Raw genomic sequence first — 22,594 nt, 5'->3', positions numbered from 1 at the left:
AATAAGGGTTAAGATTTCTAGTAATCTATCAAAGATGGTCCCTGTTAGTGAGAGAATGTCTTTTAGCCTTTCATATGATTAGCTAGCCCACCAAGTTGTCCTCCTTCAGTAAATACCTATAAAACTCTTATCTTAGGGGCCGGCCCGTGGCTCACTTGGGGGAGTAGTGTGCTGATAACACCAAGGCCATGGGTTCGGATCCCATATAGGGATGGCTGGTTAGCTCACTTGGGAGAGCGTGGTGCTGACAACACCAAGTCAACGGTTAAGATCCCCTTACCAGTCATCTTATAATAAATAAATAAATAAATAAAACTCTTATCTTCATGCACATGGACTGTATGGTGCCGTTGTCTTTTGTTCATATAGGTCTTAAATGGCTACATCCAAATATTTCAAGAATTATGTGAAAATAGATCTGATAGTTTTCAAAGAATGTAAGATTTCAAAGACCTATGATCAACCACTTGTGGAAATACAAATAATTCTATTTTACTGATTGATGCCTTCCTTGCAAAATTGTTTCCAGAAAATGTTTATTCTTCCCCCCCAAATATGAGGGCATTTTAAGAAGTTCATGGAAAGAGTCATATTATCTTTCAATTCTATTTTCCATGAACTTTTTGAAATACCAGCGTATACTTTGATTCAGTCATAATGGAAACTTCTGTCAAGTAGAGGCTCTGTTCATATATCTGAACTGCAAAAGTCCTAAAGAACCTGAAAGAATTTTCCTGAGAGCCATCAGTTAAAATCATGCTATGTCTTTTCTGTGTGGTGTAAAACCTGGAAGCTGTACAAGATTGAAAGTCAACTATATAAAAATAGAAAAATTATGGCATGGCAAAAAATACCAAAGGCAGGGCCAGCCCGTGGCTCACTTGGGAGAGGGTGGTTCTGATAACACCAAGGCCAGGGGTTTGGATCCCTATATAGGGATGGCCAGTTAGCTCACTGGGTGAGCATGGTGCTGACAACACCAAGTCAAGGGTTAAGATCCCCTTACCAGTCATCTTAAAAAAAAAAAAAAAAAATACCAAAGGCAAAACAACAGACAAATGATAAACTAGGAAAAGAAATTTGCAGCTCATGTTCAAAAAAGGGGCTACATTCTCTAGTATATAAAGAACTTTCAAATCAGTTAGAAAAATACTAATAACTCAATGGAAAAATGGGCAAATAATATAAACAGCTTACCAAGAAGGAAATTCAAATGTCATCTTAAAAATAAAAGGGGCTCAACCCCACCTGTAATAAGAGAAATGCAAATTTATGTTATATAGATATTTTTTCAACTGTGAGATTAGCAAAGATCAAAAAGTGCTGCAAAGGGCTGGCTGGTTAGCTCAGTTGGTCAGAGTGCGGTGTTGGTATCACCAAGGTCAAGGGTTCGGATCTCTATACAGTCCAGTACCCCTCTCCCCATCCTTCCTCACCCCACCAAAAAGGGCTAGCAAGAGTATGGAGCAACAGGCAATCAGCCTCACAGATTGTAGGTTGGAATGTAAAGTTGTACAGCTTCTGAGGAGGGCAATATCCACCAGAATTATAAAAGAACACATTCTTAGGCCTAGCTATGCCATCAATAGGAATTTATTGCACACTTATACCAAATGTGTAAATAGATCTATGAACAGGGTTATTAATTGCAGTTTGTTTACTGTAGCAAAAACATGGAGACTGGGGCACAGAAAAAGGCTGGAAGGATACAACTGAAATTTAGCCCCAAGGTGCGGAATGGTGACAGCAGGGATGGTTCCCAGCTTTGGTTGAACATGAGAATCATCTAGGGAGCTTTTAAAGTCCTGATGTCAAAACCCAGTAAATCAGAACATCTATAAGTAGTGCCAAGACATCAGTAATTTATAAAGTTTTCCAGGTGATTCCATTGTTCAACTGTGGTTGAGAACCACCAACTTAAACATTTTATCTACATCTGTTGTTTCTACTTTTAAGAAGAAAACACATTACTTTTATAATTAAAAAGAAAGTTTTAAAGACATGAATATGTATGATGTATTTTTGAAAAATTCGATTTTAAAGTAAATTTTATTACACGAAGGCTAAGCCTGTTATGAGGAAATTCTTACAAGATGAAACACCTTTTTCCAATGATGCTGAATTATCAAAATATATTGAACATATGAGGGTACTTCAAAAAGTTTATGGAATGATTCATATTATTTTTTCAGTTTTTCCACAGACTTTTGGAAGTACCCTTGTAGTGTTTTAGAATCTTTTTGACACAGGTTGCTTCAAAAAAGAGTGAAAGTTATTGTGAATGTTGGAGTTAAAACGATTTGCTAATTGGCCCAGTGACTCCTTTTATGAAAATAAGGAATTCTTGTGAATCCGTGAAATTCTGTGCTTGAAAACACACTCAAACTCCATTTTGGCTTGAACTTTATAACCTTTTATATCCATCATATAGTCTTGATGTGTATGTCTAAAAATTATTCAGTGACTTCTGGTCCAAAGCAAGACCTACTCTTGAAGGACTTCATTTGTAAAAGTTATGGGCTATTCAAATAAAGCTCCAATTGTAAATATTAAAGCCCAATAATGATGTATTTTTTGCCAAAGATCACATACATTTAAGAAGTTAGACTTCTAATTCCATTGTACTGAGCACTTAGGTCAAATGCTAGCTTTTCAAAGTAGCTAAAGGTATAATGCTCTTGAGTAAAACAGTTGACATCAAATGCAGAGACTTAAAAGTGCACTTTTAGCTGCCATGGGAAGAGAGAATAATGACTTGGAGTTAATGGGGGAGAAAAACAGTGTCCAGTAGAGTGCTGCTCACCCAGTGGGTGCTCAATAAATGATTGTTGATAATGATGAAAATATGGAAATCAAAATGTTGACCCACAAGGAAATAGACATAATCCTATCTAAATGTTGATTGGACCATTTGTTTTTGAAATACAACAGTCTTTGGGGGAGAAAAATGGGGATGGGTCTAGCCTTAAGACTATATATCCCAAGTAGAAATTCTTTTCTAAAATTTATGTTAATACCGGAAAAAAGACAGTTGTTTAATCCTATTTGATGTGACACAAAAAATAAAGCTGTAGCTTTCTAAATTGAAGATATATAATCTTGAAAGTCTGCTTTATATTTTGATTTCTTTATGTTTTAAATGCATCAAGAGGATTTAATATCTGAAGGAATGGTCCTCACTGATATTTTTCTAACTAATTAACGTAGAAGACACATGCCATTCAGACTTCCTCTTGATTATTGTGCTATTACAAAATTCAGCATTATACATAATAGAAAAGTCAGCAGGGTGTTAAGCAGTTCTGATCCCACTCTTTTTCTGGTTACAGATTTTTCTGAAATAACACTAAATGGTAGCCTGGAAGAAAGGATATCCTTTACTAACATGGTTACCTGCAGCCAGGTGCATTTCAAGTGAAGTATGCTAATGGGGTCCTCTGTAAGGTATTTATGTTCTTTTTGTTCTCTTTAAATATTTTGTAATGTATTAAGTATCATGTTTTAGTTTTTTCTGCAACATAAATGTTGATTTAATACATTAGGCATATGGGTTATTTAATAGTCATCACATAAAAGGCTTACCAGATGTTATTGAGCAGTGCAAGTTTTTAATTTCTGACATTTGTAGTTAAATTAATAGGTCAATTTAATCCTAAAAGCAGATAAATGAAAAAAAAGATTTTTTTAGTGGTAGTGTCTTTCCATTTAAAATCTGTGTATATATAGTAGAAAGTGAGTTTGGTTTCAAAAACATTGATGGAAGAGAAAAACCCTGAACAGGCGTATCAATTTGACATTGGAAGCAAAGTTTTGTTAAAAATAATTTTACTTTGGGGCCGGACTGTGGCTCACGCAGGAGAGAGTGGTGCTGGTAACACCAAAGCCATGGGTTTGGATCCCATATAGGGATGGCTGGTTAGCTCACTGAGTGAGCGTGATGCTGACAACACCAAGTCAAGGGTTAAGATCCCTTTACCAGTCATCTTTAGAAAAAAAAAAAATAATAATAATTTTATTTCAGTCCAATTGTAGGACTAAGGCCCAGATGTAAATACTCTGAAATATTTTGATTTGAGATATTAACCAAAAGAATTAATAGAATAACATTTTCTTACATCTTACTGTTTTTGGGTTTCTGAAACAGCATTACATGAAATCAGATAATGAGTAAAATGCCTGATGTGACTCTATGTTGTCATGTTTTGTCCCCAAATAAATGAAAATTAGTCAATTGTAGCATAGTTAAGAATAAAATGGACCTTTTTTTTTTTTCTGACCAGTAAGGGGATCACAACCCTTGGCTCGGTGTCATCTGCACCACGCTCAGCCAGTGAACACACCGGCCATCCCTATATAGGATCTGAACCCGTGGCCTTGGTGCTGCCAGCGCTGTACTCTCCCGAGTGAGCCACGGGGCCGGCCCTTCTTTTTTCTTTTCGATGACTGGCTAGTACGAGGATCCCAACCTGTGACCTTAGTATTATCAGCCCTAGACCTTTATTTTAACAAATAAAATATTTAGTTACCTAGAGGATAAATGAATTATATATGTAATATTTCCTTGGAGGTATGTCATTGAGTAAAGTGAATTTAATTTATTGTGAGAAGTTTATCTCAGAAAAGTGTATGTGCTCATTTACTTGGTACCCAACTAATGCTTTTTTCCCTGCTTGGATAATAGGATTTATGACTCAGAGGGATTGTTATCTATAGACTGATTCTGTTATGTGTAGGACAGTGGTGAGATGGTATTCATTTGTATATTAAAGTAATATTTCAGAACAGATTTAAAAATGAAAAAATACCAAGTAACAAAACAGTTTGTATACTATGAATTCATTTTTGTAAAATGAAAATACATACATAAGACAGCAAAATCTTAACATTAACTTAGGGAGGGGTGAGATTACATGTGCTTTTTATTTTAATTATGCTTATTTTTATTTTATAATTCTTTAATCCTAGCACAAGCCAAAAAATGAGAGAAAAAAGGTAATTATTACAGAGCCTGAAAACAGAAATGTACATAAACCTTCAAAGCAAAAAAAGGAGGAAGATCCTGAAGATTCTTTATGAAAAATGAAACTCCAAAATTGGTAATCCTGTCAGCTCTGCCTTCTCAGGAGGAGCATTAGTAGAACGGCAGCAATGAGTATGCAGAGGGTGCAGACTGTAGGCACCACAATCTCCGTAACCATTTGCATGTGACTCAGCAGTGGCTCTGAAATGGTAAAGAGAATAACCACCACAAATGAGAATGTGATCATTTTAGCAAATATAATTTCATCTTAAAAGCTTTGACTGTATTGGAAAAACTTGAAAAATGGCATCATCAAATTTTCTAATTATTATTATTTGCTGTAAAAGAGAACCTGGTGAATTAGATGTTACTGAAAAATTACGTGAATTTTGAAAATTTTTCAGAAAATATGGGATAAAGAATGCCTAGATTTGGTTCTTCCACCAGTACTGTAATAAAGTCTAAATATATATCAATACTTATGCTTACCCTGAATTAGTCTCAGAATATTAGCAGTCATATTCTATGGTTCTTAAAATTTATCGAGGTGATTTGAGAAAGAAAAATCCTTGGGAAACATTTCTAGCCTTTCAAAGATGTTATTGTGATTATTAAGAGGTATAGGAATTTCTATATTAAAATTTTTATGGTAATTCTTGGATAGTTAAATACTAATCTTTAAGAGTTAAATGGTAAGCATATTTCATGTGCATTTATATAATAAATACCCATTTTTACAATGTGTGCCAAGTACCCTGGTTACTAGATAAATAAGGTACAGGTCATGCTCTCATAGAGTTCATAGGCTCAACATTAGATTTTTCTTCACTTTCTGTACATTAAATTTATTTCACTTTAAAGGAACATAACATCCTTAATATTGCCTGGTTATTTAGATTTGGGAATATTGATCCATGGTGGAATATTGGCCTGTAAAAATAGTGGGATTGGTAGGATTTGGTCTAGCATTTTCTACACTGATACCACATTAAACATGAGTTTGTTAAAACAGGAAATGTATTTCTCTGATTGCCTTTATGAAGAAATAAAGATAAAATTCAAAGAGACAAATGATATGTATTGGCATTTCTTGGTGCATAGTTGCATCTTAGTTATTCTACATCTCTGGTTCTTGTAGATCCCATTGCATAAGAAATGATGCCTTCCACTAGGGGAGGGACCATGTTTTATTCATTACTGTATCCCCAGGACTTAAAACACCCCCTAGCTCATAGTGAGTACTTAATAATTACTGAATGAGTGAATGTAAGATCTGGAGTGTTTTTTGGCTTTTTTTCATTCCATTTGGTATAATAATTGACTTTCCCTCTCCTTCCACAAGCCCACTATAACAAAAATAGTAGGTATGTAAATTGACGGTATGATTCAGAAAGAGTAAAACTAGAGTGGATAAAATACTTCTTTTGTGGTAGTTTTGAATATTTAAAATGAAAATAGAAATTTGACGAAATAGAAATTTGACATTCCTTCAAAGAAAATCCATTTTTAATCACAAGTTGTTTTTGAAGATCCAGATTTTGAGATTTGGGTAATGTCATTATATGTATAGTAATGTAGTTTAATTATTGAAGGACAAAGTTAAAATAAACTCACCTGTAGCAAGCATCTGGTTGTTGATAGAGCAAGTTTCCAAGGCTTTGAGGTACCAACTTTCCACCTAATGAAAACCCACTTGATAAGTAATGTTGTCTTAGAATAATGTCATCATAGACTAATTTTTTACTGCATGAAATCAGTTTTGGAGTAAATGTGGTATAAAAAGAAGTATTTTAGAAATCTGTCTATACTTTAAATTAGTTACTATTTATTGAACACCTATGTGCACCGTAGTGAAGGACTCAGAGAATAGAGTCTTTATTCTTGAGCACACAATCTAGTGTTTTTCTAATAATGTAAAATTAGCAAATGCCTGATAGCTATCAGTCACTGCTTTTATTTATAGTCGCACTGGACTCACCCTAAAAGAATTTTGGTAAAAAAGTGAAATTTATTTTTATTCATTTATTTATTATTATTTTTTTTTTTTCCAAAAGATGACTGGTAAGGGGATTTTAACCCTTGACTTGGTGTTGTCAGCACCATGCTCTCCCAAGTGAGCCACGTGCTGGCCCTGTGAGATATATTCTTAAAATTTATTTTTATAAACACACTATAATTTATATTCCTTGCCAATAGGTGCAGCAACATAGAGAATAGGTAGAGAGCTGAGAAAAATCTAGACTACTGAAAATGTTTGGTAGGTTTTAAAGGATTATTAAGCTTCATTATTTTTATTATTATTATTTTTTTAAAGGTGACTGGTAAGGGGATCTTAACCCTTGACTTGGTGTTGTCAGCACCACGCTCTCCCAAGTGAGCCAACCGGCCATCCCGATATAGGGATCCGAACCCGTGGCCTTGTTGTTATCAGCACCGCACTCTCCCAAGTGAGTCACGGGCTGGCCCAAGCTTCATTATTTTTAATGTCCTTTTGGAGCCACTATGTTTGAATGGCTCTGCCATTTGGTGGGAAAAGTAATGAAAATTATTTGGTCATTAGGAACTTGACTTACTTAACTGTTTTTACATATGTTGAAGAGTAGATAACATTGTTTGCATCGAACTCAACATTTAGAATAACATTTAACTAAAAGTCAGCACCACGCTCAGCCAGTGAGCAAACCAGCCATCCCTATATGGGATCCGAACCCGCGGCCTTGGTGTTATCAGCACCACACTCTCCCGAGTGAGCCACGGGCCGGCCCAACATTTAACTAAAAGTCTATTGACTTTGCCCTATCATAACCTAAAGCAAATGGAGCTCCTGCATAGTGCCTTAATGCTCTAAGTGTTAGTGACTGAATTTTAAGGCATGCTTATTCCATTCCAAGCAATGAACGGAGATGGTGAGAGGTAGGAGATGAGGGCCATGCTGAACACCCCTGTCCTCTTTCATGGAGGAAAGAGGAGAGTTGCTTGCCAGACTTTGTGCACCCCAGCTGCCTAGCTTTTCTAAAATTCAGAACACATATCATCAAAAAATCAGTCCTACCTCTCTTGGATTGGGAAATCCATTGGCAGTGATAATCCTCTTGTAATATTGAACAGAAGCCTTTGGATAGCGAGGCCTTTTTCTATCTTTAAATCCAACATAGTAGAATCCGTATCTGTCTGAGTATCCTTTCTCCCATTCGAACTTATCCAACAGAGACCAAGAAGTATACCCTTTTACATTAGCACCGTCTTTTATAGCTGCAAAGACATTTTATTCCATTTTTACTTGTTTTTGTTTTTGGGGGGAGCTGGTATTCTATTTTTAATGTATTTTGTTTACTTAGAAAAATAATATTGTGAAGATAATGTTAAAATGTTTTCATTTATGAGATTTTGGAGCAAGTTTTAGTAGGTCATGTGTGTTACCAAATTTTGTCTAAGTTAAATAGAAAAATATATGAAGAACAGTCTTGGTTTTTATCTCACCTTTTAGCATTTCATTTATGTATCCTTTAAGGTATTGGATTCTCCACTCATCACATAATTGAATACAGTGTAGTTTTTGAGATACTCCATTTTCCGTCACGTATATAGGAGGATCACCATATTGAGTCTGAAAGTGAGTCATAGTAACGCATATCTTAAAAATTATGACTTACAGGTGGGTTTCTGAATCAGAGGCTGCTATAGGAACACATTCTAATCAAGTGTATTTTCGTGTTTAGTGGTATCAGTTAACATGTTTGTTTACAGATGAATATAGGCAGGAGGCAAGTTCTTATGAAAGAATGTATTTGTCAATAAATCAGTACTGTTGGAAGGAAAATGTACTTTAGGTCTTGTTCTTTTCCACAGATTCCATTTCAGGTGAGAAGGGCGGGAAAAGTAACTAAATGTGCGATAAGAATTTTAGCTAAAGTTATATACAAAGAAATGGTTAATAGTATGTGTTAGTTTAGAAGGCCTATAGTGAGTAGCGTCTGAAATATGAATAACTGGGCTTGTTCTTTTAACTTTCAAATGTAAGGACCTTTGCTTAAGCCATGAGAACATAAATTCAGGTCAAAAACGTCTTTTAAGTAGCTTAATTTGATAATCACCTGTGCAAAGTTGAGGAGCCTCCTAAATCCCCATGGCACAGAATATAGCCATTTTGACCCCAGATCTGGCCAGTTTGGGTCAGCCAGTTCTACTAAGTCACGATCGTTCTGGTAGCTGGGCCCTTGGCGGGAGGAGTACTTCTTTTCTGTAATGTATCGAGTAGTAAAATGACCTAATCCCAAGAAATCGGATGTGCCTTTAATGTAGCTCTTCTCCTGGAGTGAGAACACTGGTAATCTTGACATATCCAGACCTTGCTCAGCACTCTTTCTTCCTATTGAGAAAGAAAAATAGAATTTAACAAAGTCTTGTTTTCTTACAATTGTTTTGTTGTTATATAACATGTTCATATTGTACATGTTGACATAAAAGCTGGGCTTTGGATTCATCTGCATGAAAATAACCTTAGTCTTTCGAACTGGATTTTGAAATTTGAATGCCATCTACAAAGTTAAAAGGTTTGTGTTGCTTAAAAGTAGTATTTTCACAGATTACTCAGTAAGTGAGTAAGTGATATGTGTACAACTGGGTAACCAACCATCTGGAAAAAAATAGAGTTGGACTTTTGTATTATTCTTTACATCAAAAATTGGTAATTTTGGCTACCTCTGGGTAGGAAACTGGAAGGCTAATTGTTGATGGTAATGTAAGCTGATACAGCCTCCATATTCAGCAATTTTGTCCTGTCCTTCAAAACTGTAAAAATGTATGTTCCAAACCTGTTTATCATTGACCAGTTCTGAATATTTATCCTACACTTTACTCACACTTAAAAAGATGTGTGTATAAGGATCTTCATTGCAGATTGAGTAGCTCACCCTGCAAAACAACCTAAATGTCTTTCAGTAGGGACTGGTTAAATAAATGATGAAATATCCATTAGCACAGCACTGTGCAGCCATTAGAATGAATGGGGAAGCTCTTTATGTACCAAAGTGGGAAGATTGCCGATATATATATATAAATGGAAAAAAAAAAAAAAAGATGCGTAGTATTACATATAATAATTACATACACTGAACGAACAGCACTGCTTTTGCTCACATATTCACAGTCCATCTCTGGAAGTATATTTCCTTTTGGGGAGGATAGGAACAGGACTTTTCACTTTGTACTTTTTTGTACTTTAAAAAATTTGAAACATGTCCTTGTATAATCTGTGCAAAAGCAGTTTTAAATAAATGAATAAAGAAAACAACAAAAATGTTTAAAATGTTAAAAATGTTTAAAATAAGTGTTTAAAAATGAATAAAAATGAGTTGATCTAAAATAAAACTGTAAAATGTTTCCAGTGAGTCTATTGATTTAGGTTAAATGAGTAAAAAGTTTGTATTATTAAATAACTTAAAAATATTAGCATGTTATTACTTTCAGTAATACTTGAGAAAAACTACCAGGTATTGTCATTGTTCCCACACTGTCTAATACAGTAGCCACTTGCCACATGTTGCTATTAAAATATGGCTACTAAAAGACTGAATTTTTAATTTTGTTTAATTTTGATAAACTTAAATAGAGGGCTAGAGGTATTGGATAGCACAGATAATAGAACATTTCTGTCACTGCAGAAAATTCCATTGGACAGCGCTGGTCTAGAAAATGCTTTTGTTCATATACTTATTGTGAATAAAAGAGTGCTTCTAAGAGACCTGGAAATAATTTGTGAACAAGATTTCAGGCAGAATGTTTTCACCACTAAGGAAAATTTTAACTGCTTAGAGGATCCTTCTTCACACATTGTACAGAGGAAAAGTTCAGCTCATTTCCCACTTGCATCATCACAAATTTGGAGTTAGGGTCTGGGATTATTGGCTGTAAACCCAGGGACTTCTCTTTGACAAATAATCATTTGGCTTTTTACTGCAATCCTGTTATGACGCCTGCAATGGCCTTTGAGGGTCCCAAGACAGCAAATGTACCATGTGAATGAAAAGGTATATCTCCACGGACATGGGCACTGTCCTGTTCCCTGTGCTTTTTCCTTGTGCGTTTGAGGAAATTCTCAAGGTTTTGAGTGTATGTGTATCGAAGTGTCACAGAACTGGTTATTCCAAAAAGACTTTTAAAGGTTTTGTGTAATGCCTTCGTTTTCACATGATAGGATTGAGAACCAAAGAAGTGAAACACCTTGCCCAGAGTCACTCACTAGTTAGTGGCAGAGTCAGAATTAGAACTTGGTGCCTCCTGTCCCAGATAAATCTGATAAATGATGCTTTAGAAAGGGAAATTTTTGTAATGTTGAAAGTTTCCTTTTAGTCAAACAGATATAGCCTTATTGTGTGAAATTGTAACCAATTTCAGTGTTATCGTTGCTTCTCTTTATTTTAGGGTGGGTGTGAGCTGATACCTCTAAATCAGGCAGAGATAATATGTTTGGATTCTTATGGCCAGACGCTGCTGATTGTTTACCCAGTAGTCCCATGCCTATATTCTTCCAAAGGAAGAATATCCTTATGGGAGTCCTGCCCCCTCCCCAGCCTCTGGGACCCTAGTCATGGTGGTCTAGGGCATCTGCCTGAGCATGTGACAGTTTTGTCCCTTGAGATACAAAGGGAAGTCATCTGGGGGTAGAAGCTGTTCCCTGGGAAGATTTTCCTTGTTCTTATAAACAAGAGGAACAAGGCAAGATTCCTCCACTTTCACCACTTCTATTCAACATAGTAATGGGAGTTCTAGCCAGAGTAATTAGGCAGGAAAAGGAAATAAAAGACATCCAAATTGGAAAGGAAGAAGTAAAATTATCTCTGTTTGCAGATGATATGATCTTACATATATGAAACCCTAAAGATTCCACAAAAAAACTGTTAGAGCTAATAAATGAATTCAGCAAAGTAGCAGGATAGAAAGTCAACATACAAAACAGGTGCATTTCTGTACACTAACAATTTGAAAAGGGAATTAAGAAAATAATTACATTTATAATAGCATCACAATAAAATACTTAGGAATTAACTTTTGTACCATGAGAACTACAAAAGATTGCTGTAAGAAATTAAAGAAGATGTAAATAAATGGAAACACATCCCATGTTCTTGGATTGGGACACCTAATATTGTTAAGATATCAATGTTACTCAAAGTGAGCTGCAGATTCAATGCAATCCCTATCAAAATCCCAAAGACATTTTTTGTGAAAATAGAAAAACCCATCCTAAAATTCATGTCATCTCAAGGGACCCTGAATAGCCAAAACAATCTTGAAAAAGAAGAACAAAGCTGGAGGATTCACCCATCCTGAATCCAAAACTTACTACAAAGCTACAGTAATCAAAACAGTGTGGTACTGCCATAAGGACCAATAGAATAGAATGGAGAGCACAGAAATGAACCCTTGCATTTATTGTCAAATGATTTTTCACAAGGGTGCCAAGACCATTAGATGGGGAAAGAACAGTCTTTTCAACAAATGGGGCTGGGGAAACCAGATATCCACATGCAAAAGAATGAAGTTGGACTCTTCACCAATACCACATGAAAAAAATTAACTCAAAACGGATCAAAGACCTACATGTATGACCTAAACTATGAAACTCTTAAAACACAGGCAAAAGCTTTACTGCATTGGATTCAGCAATTATTTCTCGGATATGACACCAAAAGCACAGGTAACAAAAGAAAAACTAGACAAATTGGACTTCATGTAAATTTTTAAAATTTGTGCATCAAAAGACACTATCATCATAGTAAAAAGGCAATGCACAGAATGGGAGAAAATATTCAGATCATATATTTGATGAAAGAGTAATATCCAGAATATACAGAGAATTCATACAACTCAACCACAACAAAAACCCAATTCAAAAATGGGCAAAGAGCTCAAGTGGACATTTTTTCCAAAGAAGATATATGGATGGCTAATAAGCACAGGAAAAAATGGTCAACATCACTAATCATTAGGGGAATGCAAATTAAAACTACAATGAGATACACCTCACACCATTTAGTATGGGTACTATAAAAATACAAAATAGCAAGTGTTATCAAGGCTGTGTAGTAATTGGAAAACTTATGGACTACTGGTGGGAATGTAAAATGGTATAGCTGCTGTTGAAAATAGTATGGCAGTTCTTCAAAAAATTAAAAATTCAATTTACCATATGATCCAGCAATTCTGCCTCTAGGTATCTACCCAGAAGAACTAAAAGCTGGGTATCAAGATATTTGTATACCCGTGTTCATAGCACTATTCACAATAGCTAAAACATGGAAGCAACTCAAGTGTTCATTGATGGATGAATGGATACTTTGCCTATCCATTCATCCATCAATGAACACTTGAGTTGCTCCCATGTTTACCATGGAACAGAATATTATGCAGCCTTAAAAAGGAAGAAAATTCTGACATGTTACTAAATGGATGAACCTTGACATTATTCTGAGTAAAATAAGCCAGTCACACAAAGACAAATACTGTATGATTCCACTTATATGAGGTACTTGGAGTAGTCAGAATCATAGAGACAGAAGTAGAATGGTAGTTGCCAGGGGCTGAGAGAAGAGGAGAATGGGAGAGTTATTGCTTAATGGATATAAAATTTTAATTTTGTAAGGTGAAAAGCGTTTTGGGGTTGGATGGTCATTAGAAAATTTTCCCAAAAAGAAAATTCGGAAAAAAATTGGCAGGAAAAAAGACCCAGATATAACAGATATAACCCCTTTCTTCTGCCTTTGGGTGTTGCTGTGCAAAGGTGTGATGGCCAGAGCTGCTGCAGTCATCTTGTGGCCATGGGGAGCTGGTTGATGGGCTGGCTAAAGGTGCCAACGTAGAAAGATGGAATGAGCCTGAGTCCTCAAAAGACATCCCTGAGGGCTGGATTAACTAGCCCTGGATCACCCTTTTCTGGACTCAGGTGAGATGCTAAATTTCCTAGCTTTCAAGCCATTTTAGGTGGAATTTCTGTTATGTGGCAGTTAAAAGCATCCAAGCTGGGCTAGCCAGTTAGCACAGTTATTTAGAGAATGGTGCTGACAACACCAAGGTCCAGGGTTCTTTTCCCTGCATCAGCCAGCTGTAAGAAAAAAACAAAAAGCAGCGTCCAAGCTGATACAGTCCTGTGATCTCTACCTGTCTTTATTCTCTTCTCTGACACCGGGGAAACCAGGACTTGGAAAGTATTTCTCCAGAGACAGAAAGAACCTACAATAGAACTGGCACCTGCCCATGACTGTATTTTTGACTTTCCTCTTCTACTTGAGTGCAATTGAAGTGGACTGGAGCAGGAGGAGGAGACAGTGCAGCAGGACACAAAAGAGAGCAGCCCAAATAACTGCCAGTTTTTTTCCTGGTTTCTGAAAGTTCTCAACTTCCAGGTCTAGGGATTTGTTTGGGTCCCTCCCTGGCAATTCAAATAACCAGTTCTCAATTCTTTGGGGTCTGGTTATCCCTTGAGTGCCTCTCCCAATCCCAGAGAGCTCTTCCATCCGCCTGCCTTTTGCTCATTTCACTTAAGCTCAGTAACTGTTGCTGTGGTATCTGGAGTTTAAAAACGTGACTTAACTCACCAATATAGTCCTTCATGACTTGAGGGTAGTCACCGGCATAAATGGGGTTGGCAAACCAACCCAGGCAGAATTGTAGGTATCTCTCAGCAGCCTCTATGTCCTTGGGGTTACTAATGTCCACAGGTTCCCCCCAATTGCAGTTCAGTGAAATCCCCACCAGACCTTATAGGAAAAGAAAGAAAAGGGGGATGGGAGGCAGGTGTGCCATTGGTCCTCTGGGCACTTCTCTGTTCTCAGCACACGTGTGGGATTACAACTCACCTTGCTGCTTGCTGCGCCATGTGCTGTTATACAAATGCCAGGCTTGGGCGTGGGCCTGAAAGAGGAGCAGGAATTCATCATAGGTGCCTGGCTCGTCCATTTCTCTCCTCCCTGTCAGTCTGGGGTAGCTTTTCTTTCCTTCCTAACTCTAGAGATCCAACTTAAGACCCACCATTTTCATAAATACAGCCTTGATTATCCCAATCCATAGTCTCACTTTGACCTCTGGAGGCACTTACAGTATTTCCTTTGTACTATAGAGGAAACTTGGTCTAAGTCTGTCATAAACCACTTTGTGTTGTTATTTATTGTTTCTATGATTTTTGCTAATGTTTCTTGTTTTGTTCTTGTTTGTCTTCTGTAGCAGCTAGCCAGTACTTTTCCCACAGGTGTTCAGTAAGTAAGGAAAATCTGAAACAGTCTTGGGAAATGGAGTCTAGCATATGTCAATTAGCTTCCTTCACCAGTATTCTCCACCAGTGACCTGCTGGCTTGCCTTAGAGGCTATTTCAAAGGATAGTTCAGCATCTAAGAGAGATGGAAGTAGATCTAGAACATCAGTTCTCAGCGTGTGGCCTCCAGACCAAGAGGATCAGCATCTAAGATGAACATGATAGAAATGCAGGTTCCTGGGCCCTCATCCAGACCTACTGAGTCAGAAGCTCTGGGAGTGGGGCCCAGGAATCTGTGTTTTAATAATCATTTATTAAATGATTCCAATGCTTGCTAAAGTTTGAGAAGCACCGATCTAGAAAAACTGAATATCTCAAGGCTACAAAATTTGGGGGTTTTGTTTGTTACTCACAGAGAACTCTTAATTATCAGCCTTCTCTCCGATACTTCTATATTTTTTGCCAGCCAGCAATACCAACTAGAAAAACATAATGAATCATGGGATTGTCTAATGAAGTGGACCATCTCAAAACAATATCAGAATCACATCTATTCAGCTTACTGCCTTTTGTAGATAAGGCCTGAAAAGCAACTTCTGTGTTCACTGTTTAAAATATCTTTAGAGTTCTGCCCTTTAAATGTCCACAGTTTAAGAAATCATAAGCCAGAGGTAGAAAGAATGAGAAAGGGGGTCTGATATGTCAGTCACCTGGTGGCTCCTTGCCTTCCAAATTGAACAGATTGTCCACCTTTTGCTCGGTGTCCTTTGCAGCCAATCCCATCATGCCTCACGCCGCTGTTCCCCAGTCAGCACAGTATCCTCATATATGTCCTGCAATACAACCCAATTCCCTCCCCACCATTTCAAGCCTTTCCTGTGCCCGGTAACTCATGGTCTGTTGCCTGCAGCATCTTCTCTGGAAGTCTCACTTAATTTCTTGCCCTAGTTGATGCCCGGCTGCCCCAAAGACCACCTCCGCTGCAGCTCTTTCAAGCAGAGGCCATTTTTTTCCCCTCACCCTACATACTTAGGGCCTGAAGGAGGGGTGGAGTCTGCCTTGCTCTTTCTTGTTGCTTCCAAACTGTTTCTCCTTCCTCCTTCAAAAACCCCAGCTCTTGGGCCGGCAAGTTAGTTCACTTGCTTAGAGCACGGTGTTGTAACACCAGCATCAAGAGTTTGGACCACAGTGGCCAGCCACCCAAAAAAAACCAACCCAGGTCCTTTGGAGTCCATGTTATCAGATGACCACTCCTAACCCCTCGGTCTGCTGTCCTTCATCAACCTCCAGTTACTACTGTCCACTCATTCATTGAAGACGTTAGCCCCTAGCTCACTGTCACACACCCCCTTCCTCCTGTCACCATTCCTCACAAGACAGCTTGGACCTATAGGTAACAAATTCCCATATGTATGTGCTCCATCCTCTTGGCTAGGTTGTAATCTCTTAGCAGCCACTATAATGTCTCAGCCATTGTGTCCAGCAGAGGGCTGGATGACAGGATAGGCCCTCCATAAATCCTCACAGAATGGAAGGTGCTGTAGAAAATGCTGACTTGGAGGGAGAGCAGCAGAGGCCTGAGCTCAGGCTTGGAGCCCCGGGGCAGGCTGAGCTAACAGTATAGGTCATCCCTCAACCTTGAACCCAGGCTTCACTCTTAGAAGGACCATCTCACCTTAATGATGTGATGTGCTGCCTTGTACAGGCCAGTGCCGTGGAGCTTCAGACCTGGTGCATGGTGGCCCGTCTCATAGCCCTTTTCTGCCATTGCCTGTAGGGACAGCATGTGGGGACCACAGGATCTGTGAGAAATGGCAGGGAGCATGGGCCAGCCCGTGGCTCACTCGGGAGAGTGTGGTGCTGATAACACCAAGGCCACGGGTTCGGATCCCATATAGGGATGGCCGGTTAGCTCATTGGGTGAGCGTGGTGCTGACAACACCAGGTCAAGGGTTAAGATCCCCTTACCGGTCATCTTTTAAAAAAAAAAAAAAGAAATGGCAGGGGGCACTCCATTGCAGGAAGTGGGTTTTCACACCTGGAGAGGGGCCCTGCTTACCTGAGGATCACTAAAAGTGATCCAGTGCTTCACCCGGTCCCCAAAGGCCTCAAAGCACAGATTGGCGTAGTCACTGAAGTAGCTGGTCATGCTCACGTTCTGCCACCCGCCATATTTGTCCTGGAGCAGCTGTGAAAAGAGAGAGAAGCAGATGCCCCAAGAGAAACTTTTGGAGCCAATTGGCTGAGTTTGTGGGAGAAACATGGGTGATGACAGCTACGGAGGATGTTTAGAGAGCCTTGTCTGGGGGAAAGAGGAGCAAACAGGCAGGCCTGTGGGGATTAAGATGTGAAGACAGTAGCAGTAATGAACCATGGAACAATTTAAATGTGTAAATAAGCTGCGTAGCAATGCCTTATACAAACAAGAGGGAGGGAGGGAACAGCAGAAGTCTGCAACTCTCATGCTTAGAAGGAACTTGACAGAGAGAATATTTAAGAAAATTTGCAGGGGAAAGACGTGTGATAAAGGGAAGAACACCTTGAATATAAGTTCTGAAGAAATGACATCTGCCGCTGGGCATGAAAGCTCTGGAGAGGATTTTGAGGACCGTGCAGATGTCAGGAGCCTCCGGTAAGGGGGTGGGGGTGCTTTCTCCAGCAGAGGGCTCTCCCAACCAAACGCGGCTACCCAGGCGGGCAGGGTTTTCCCAAGACTTGTCATTCCAGCGAGATTATCTAGTGAGCTCTTCTTGGTGGGTTTGAGGGGATACTAGCAGGGCAATTTAGTGGAAGAGATTAACCTAGGAAGAGGCCAGAAAGTGGTTTCCAGTTCATCTCCCTAAAGCCTGCTCTGCCCCTCACCCCTAGCCCCAGCTTAGAGGCCTGCGGTGGCTCCTCTTCCCCCAGAACAAACCCCAGTTCCCAGTCACCTTAGCTCGGCATTTGAGGCCTTTCCACCTGCTCCTCCAGCCTCTAGCCTTCCCCTCTCCTGCCTGCTCCCCAGACTAACCAAATCGCTTGCCCAGCCTCCCCCGCCCCCTCCCCTGCTTCCTTGCTGTGCTCCCTCCAGCCAGAACACTCTTCCCTCCACCGCCTACCCAAACCCTTCAAAACTCTGCTGGGACGCTGCCTTCTCCCCAATGTCTTCCTGAAGCCACATCTCCATCCTCTGACCTCCACAACCCTGTACCCAACACCATCTGCCCCATGTCCTAGAGAGTTATACTCGTATACGTGGGGCCTGTTGAATGAATGAAAACCTTGCTTGAGTAACGACATCTAACAGTGATGTTCATAAGCACGTTGAGACTTCATGGACATTGCTGGGGGTGGTGGGTCACACATAAGTGCATGTGGTACCGGCTCACAAACTGGAGAAAAAAGGCTAAACAGATGTTTATTATGCCATGTCAGCAAACCATAGTCAAAACATGTTTATTTACAGTTTAAAAAAATGTTTTTATGCCAAATGTTTTGGAAAACATCAGGATTCGCACTTTTTACTGACTACAAACATCAACTAAACTAACGTGATGTCCGTGCCATGGGTGAGTGCTATGGTTTGCGTTTCCGTCCCCTCAAATTCAAGTTGAAACATCATCCCCAATGAAACAGAATTGAGAGGTGCAGCTGCGGGGAAGTGATTGAGGCATGAGGGCTCTGCCCTGAGAAATGGGATTAGATGCCCTATGAAAGGGCTTGATAGAGGGCTTGCCCCCTTTCTGCCCTTCTGCCTTCAGCCACGTGAGGACCCAGCGTTCCTCTCCTCCAGAGGATGCAGGGTTCAAGGTACCACCTTGGAAGCAGAGACAAGACCCTCACCAGACAACAAATCTGCCAGTGCCTTGATCTTGGACTTCCTAGTCTCCAGAACTGTGAGAAAATTAATTTCTGTTCTTTACAAATTACCCAATCTGTGGTATTCTGTTATAGCAGCACAAACAGACTAACACACTGAGTCAGAGAGATTTCTTCACTTGCTCACATCTTCACGTTTTGAGCCAAAATCCCTCAACTCCCAGTGGCCCCTGCTCGAGGAGGACAGACTCAGAGTCCACATGCACAGAGTCCAGGCAAGCCCAGCCTCTGCACCACCTTGGCAAACCCAGATTCTTAAACCAGGCTCCCTCCTACTGAGCTGAGCTCTCCTTGGGCCTCTGACCCTGCACCTGCCCTCCCCTGGCCCTCACCTGTGGCAGATCCCAGTGGTGCAAAGTCACAATGGGGGTGATGTTGCTCTTCAGAAGGGCATCGATGAAATCGCTGTAGAATTGGATTCCCTTCTCGTTCACCTGCTCAGCTGTAGGTGAAATAAAAGAGGACTCTACAAGCAAGGACCTTAGCCTTGGCCTTCTGGAGTGCAGCATTCCTGGGCTCTGTGGCTTTTTGCTGGACCAAAGGCACCCTCATCCCACCAGCATTCCGAGTCCCAGAGGGCAGTATAGATACTCCTGGGAGTCCTGTTACCTGAAGCACCTGTGAGAGCTGCTGCCAGCAGTGACCATGTTCAGGGGCTGGTCTCCCTCCTCAAGACTCTGTGGTGTCCCTGCAAAGCCATCATGGCTGGCCAAAAGGCACCACACTTGGGCTTGGGAGGGGTTGCCCTTGCTCACCTCGGATGCCTGTGGGCAGGAGCCGGGGCCAAGACAGGGAGAATCGGTAGTGGTTTACATTCAGATCCCTCAGCAGACCAATGTCCTCCTGTGTAGACAGGGGTGGGAGGCAGGGCTGGGTCACCTGGGGCCCTGGGTCAGGGGAAAATATAAGGTAGGGGTCATTTGGGCCCAAGGGTAAAGCTCACTGCTGTCTGTAACTCTTAGCAGGAGGGGAAGGACCTGTTTCCTCATCTGTACAGTGGGGGACCTGCCCGCATTTCATGCTGGGGCTATGCCAAGAGTCAAATAAATGCAGGCTGTGGGGGATTTTGGGAAGCCCATCAGGTGCTCCTAATAAACCTGGGTGATGAATCTCTCAAGAAGCTAGCCAGAGAGGTCAGTGAGGGGTTGGATGAGCCGGTCCCTCTCTCTCTGTGGGGGAACAATTCACAGGCAGGGACCGGGGGTTCAGGCCGTGGTGGCCGCAGGCTCTGGGCCATGCCATCAGCCTTCAGCTACCCACTGCTTGCCTAAGGCATGCACAGGGGAGGCCCTGCTTTCCGTTCCTCCTACATCCACCCTCCCACGTCCTGACACTCTCAGCCCACAAGCCTCAAACCCCAGCTGCCACTGGCCCCACCCCCTTTGGCTGCGCTGGGATAAGAGGTGTTTGGCAGAGCACTGGAGTGACATTGTCACCTGGGCTCCCCTCAATACGTCACTCCCCACCTCTGGGCAAGGCACATGCTCACACGTGTATGTGTTCACACGTGCATCCCCTCAAACCCCACACTCACCTGGACCTTGTAGTAGCCATCACAGGCCACATCTGCTGTCTCATCCCCAAGCACCTTCCCCTTTCCATCATGTGTGAAGGCATCCCAGATGCTGGGCCCCTTCCCATCCTGGTCCCAGGCACCCTCTGTCTGGTAGGCGGAGCTGCCCACACCCCAGGAGAAGCCTGCAGGCAGAGGACCCGCACTGGCCTCAAGGCACCCCTCCCCACCAGCCTGCCCTGTCCCCCAGGGCTTGTCCCGCTAGGAGTGAGAGCGGGTAGGCCAGGGTGAGTGAAGATGCAATGTATTAAAAACAGTTTTTGTACAGTTTTAGTTCTGATTAGCATTTATTATCTTTATAGTTTTTAGTAACTTAAGAAAAATCTGTTAGAGGGCCGGCCCGTGGCTCACTTGGGAGAGTGCGGTGCTGATAACACCAAGGCCACGAGTTCGGATCCCATGTAGGGATGGCTGGTTAGCTCACTTGGGAGAGCGTGGTGCTGACAACACCAAGTCAAGGGTTAAGATCCCCTTACTGGCCAGCCTTTTTTTTAAAAAAAAAAAAAAAAAGAAAGAAAAATCTGTTAGGAACTTCTTTTATTTTAGAACAACCTCTTGGAGGTATATTTCCCATCCTATCACTCAAGAAGCTATAACACCAAACTCCTTGGCAAGTCAGCCAGCGTGGGCAAGCCGACAGACAGACAGACGGAGAGCAGACCAACAGAGGAATGGACATACCAGGTGGGAAGGTCCCATAGTAGAAGGAGGCCTCTTCTGGGAACACCCTCCTGGTGGCCCCCAGCCTGGACACCAGCAGTAGTACGCAACAAAGGGTGACAACCTGCACTGGCTTCATGGCACCCAGCCCTCCCCCATACCTGAAAGAAGCACACCTGACATGTTCAGGCCATGCAGCCAGGCTGGGGGCCAGATCCTGGTTTGGGGCAAAGGCCAGGAGGGGAGCAGTACGGCAAGGGGGGGCGCTTTATCTGGAGCCACCAGCAGAGGCTGAGGCTAGACACCGGATGTCAGGCCTGTGTTAAACACTGAGGAGAAGACAAAGGCTGGGCTTGGGGAGCTCCGGGTCTGATGGGCCAGGCTCCAAACCACCCCTCTCATTACCCTGACTCTCCAGCTCTCCGTCTGCTGGGGAAGATCCAGCCTGTACCCCAAGAGGGGCCCCTATCTGACGGGGAACCATCTCTGCCTCAGGGACGCTCTGAACTGATGGGAGAGGCAGGACAACCAAGGAGCCCCTGCAGCACTCCCACTACACATGGAGGCACACACGGAGGCAAGACCCTCCCCCCTCTGGGGTCACCCATTCCAGGGTCTTCAGTCCTGAATGTCAGGAAGATTCCTTCCCACTGGGATCCCCTATCTGGTGCCAGCCCAGCCAGCTTACCCACAGTTGTGCTTGTTCCCAGACACCCTCAGAGCAGCAGCTGGCGGCCAGAGCTCTCTCTGACTGCCCCCCAGGGCTTGTGCTGCCCCCTGACAGCAGAGCCCACAGCGCAGGAGAAGGCTCTGGTTGGGAGCGTGGTCTCTGGCCTGACCTCCCTACAAAGAGTTTCAATAGCCCCATTCAGCGGGGGGCCAGGCGGGAACGCTGAGCTGGCCAGCGGGGCCTGAGTCAGCAGCGGGAGCTTGGCCCTGGGCTCTAGGGGGATCCAGGAGGTATCCCCTCCCCCCACAGGGTGCAGGGGCTGCCAAGAGGGGAGGGGACCCAGGCCTGGGCCCTTCTGGGCCTGATGTGCCACCTTCAGCACACCTTAGTCCTACAAATCTCGAGGAGGGGTGACTGGGTGGGGACCAGTGTGTGTTGGCATCTGTCTCTGTCTACCCTCCCTGCTGCCAGAGAACAGTCACTGTGCAGGGTAAAGTAGGGTTTTCCACCTCAACCTCCTTTCTTTGGACCCCTCATTCATTGCTTCACTCGTTCAGCTGCGCT

The 22,594-nt window shown here is 41.6% G+C and overlaps 2 protein-coding genes across 6 annotated transcripts in view; one reads left to right on the top strand and one right to left on the bottom strand.

The window, feature by feature from the left end:
* ZWILCH (zwilch kinetochore protein) overlaps window positions 1-5,558 on the top strand; it is a 34,863-nt gene extending 29,305 nt beyond the window's left edge. For 2 of the 3 annotated variants that reach the window (XM_063090355.1, XM_063090354.1), the window contains 2 exons: window positions 3,330-3,444; window positions 4,966-5,558. In XM_063090355.1, the coding sequence (XP_062946425.1) occupies window positions 3,330-3,418 (89 nt within the window). In that variant the 3' untranslated portion in view covers window positions 3,419-3,444; window positions 4,966-5,558. The remainder of the gene's footprint in view (window positions 1-3,329; window positions 3,445-4,965) is intronic. The other variant, XM_063090356.1, reaches the window with a different exon arrangement.
* LCTL (lactase like) lies at window positions 5,106-21,499 on the bottom strand. Of its 3 annotated transcripts, XM_063090357.1 has the most exons (13): window positions 21,382-21,499; window positions 20,662-20,825; window positions 19,883-19,970; window positions 19,460-19,569; window positions 17,329-17,457; window positions 16,945-17,040; window positions 14,878-14,932; window positions 14,617-14,778; window positions 9,115-9,389; window positions 8,501-8,627; window positions 8,073-8,272; window positions 6,635-6,698; window positions 5,106-5,221 (listed from the first exon to the last, which is right to left on the bottom strand). In XM_063090357.1, exons 1-13 carry the CDS (start codon window positions 21,497-21,499, stop codon window positions 5,106-5,108), a joined length of 1,704 nt encoding a protein of 567 aa, XP_062946427.1. The 3 variants fall into 3 exon arrangements, with proteins under 3 accessions (XP_062946427.1, XP_062946428.1, XP_062946429.1); XM_063090358.1 differs by lacking the exons at window positions 6,635-6,698; window positions 8,073-8,272; window positions 19,460-19,569; ... (1 more) ...; window positions 20,662-20,825; window positions 21,382-21,499 and having other exon boundaries at window positions 17,329-17,418; XM_063090359.1 differs by lacking the exons at window positions 6,635-6,698; window positions 8,073-8,272; window positions 16,945-17,040; ... (2 more) ...; window positions 20,662-20,825; window positions 21,382-21,499 and having other exon boundaries at window positions 17,329-17,418.
* Window positions 21,500-22,594: the final 1,095 nt, after the last annotated feature.

This window comes from Cynocephalus volans, chromosome 3 (assembly GCF_027409185.1).
Source record: "Cynocephalus volans isolate mCynVol1 chromosome 3, mCynVol1.pri, whole genome shotgun sequence".
Taxonomy (NCBI): Eukaryota; Metazoa; Chordata; class Mammalia; order Dermoptera; family Cynocephalidae; genus Cynocephalus; species Cynocephalus volans.
The sequence above is the reverse complement of the archived record's forward strand: the minus strand, read 5'-3'. Positions and strand labels throughout refer to the sequence as shown.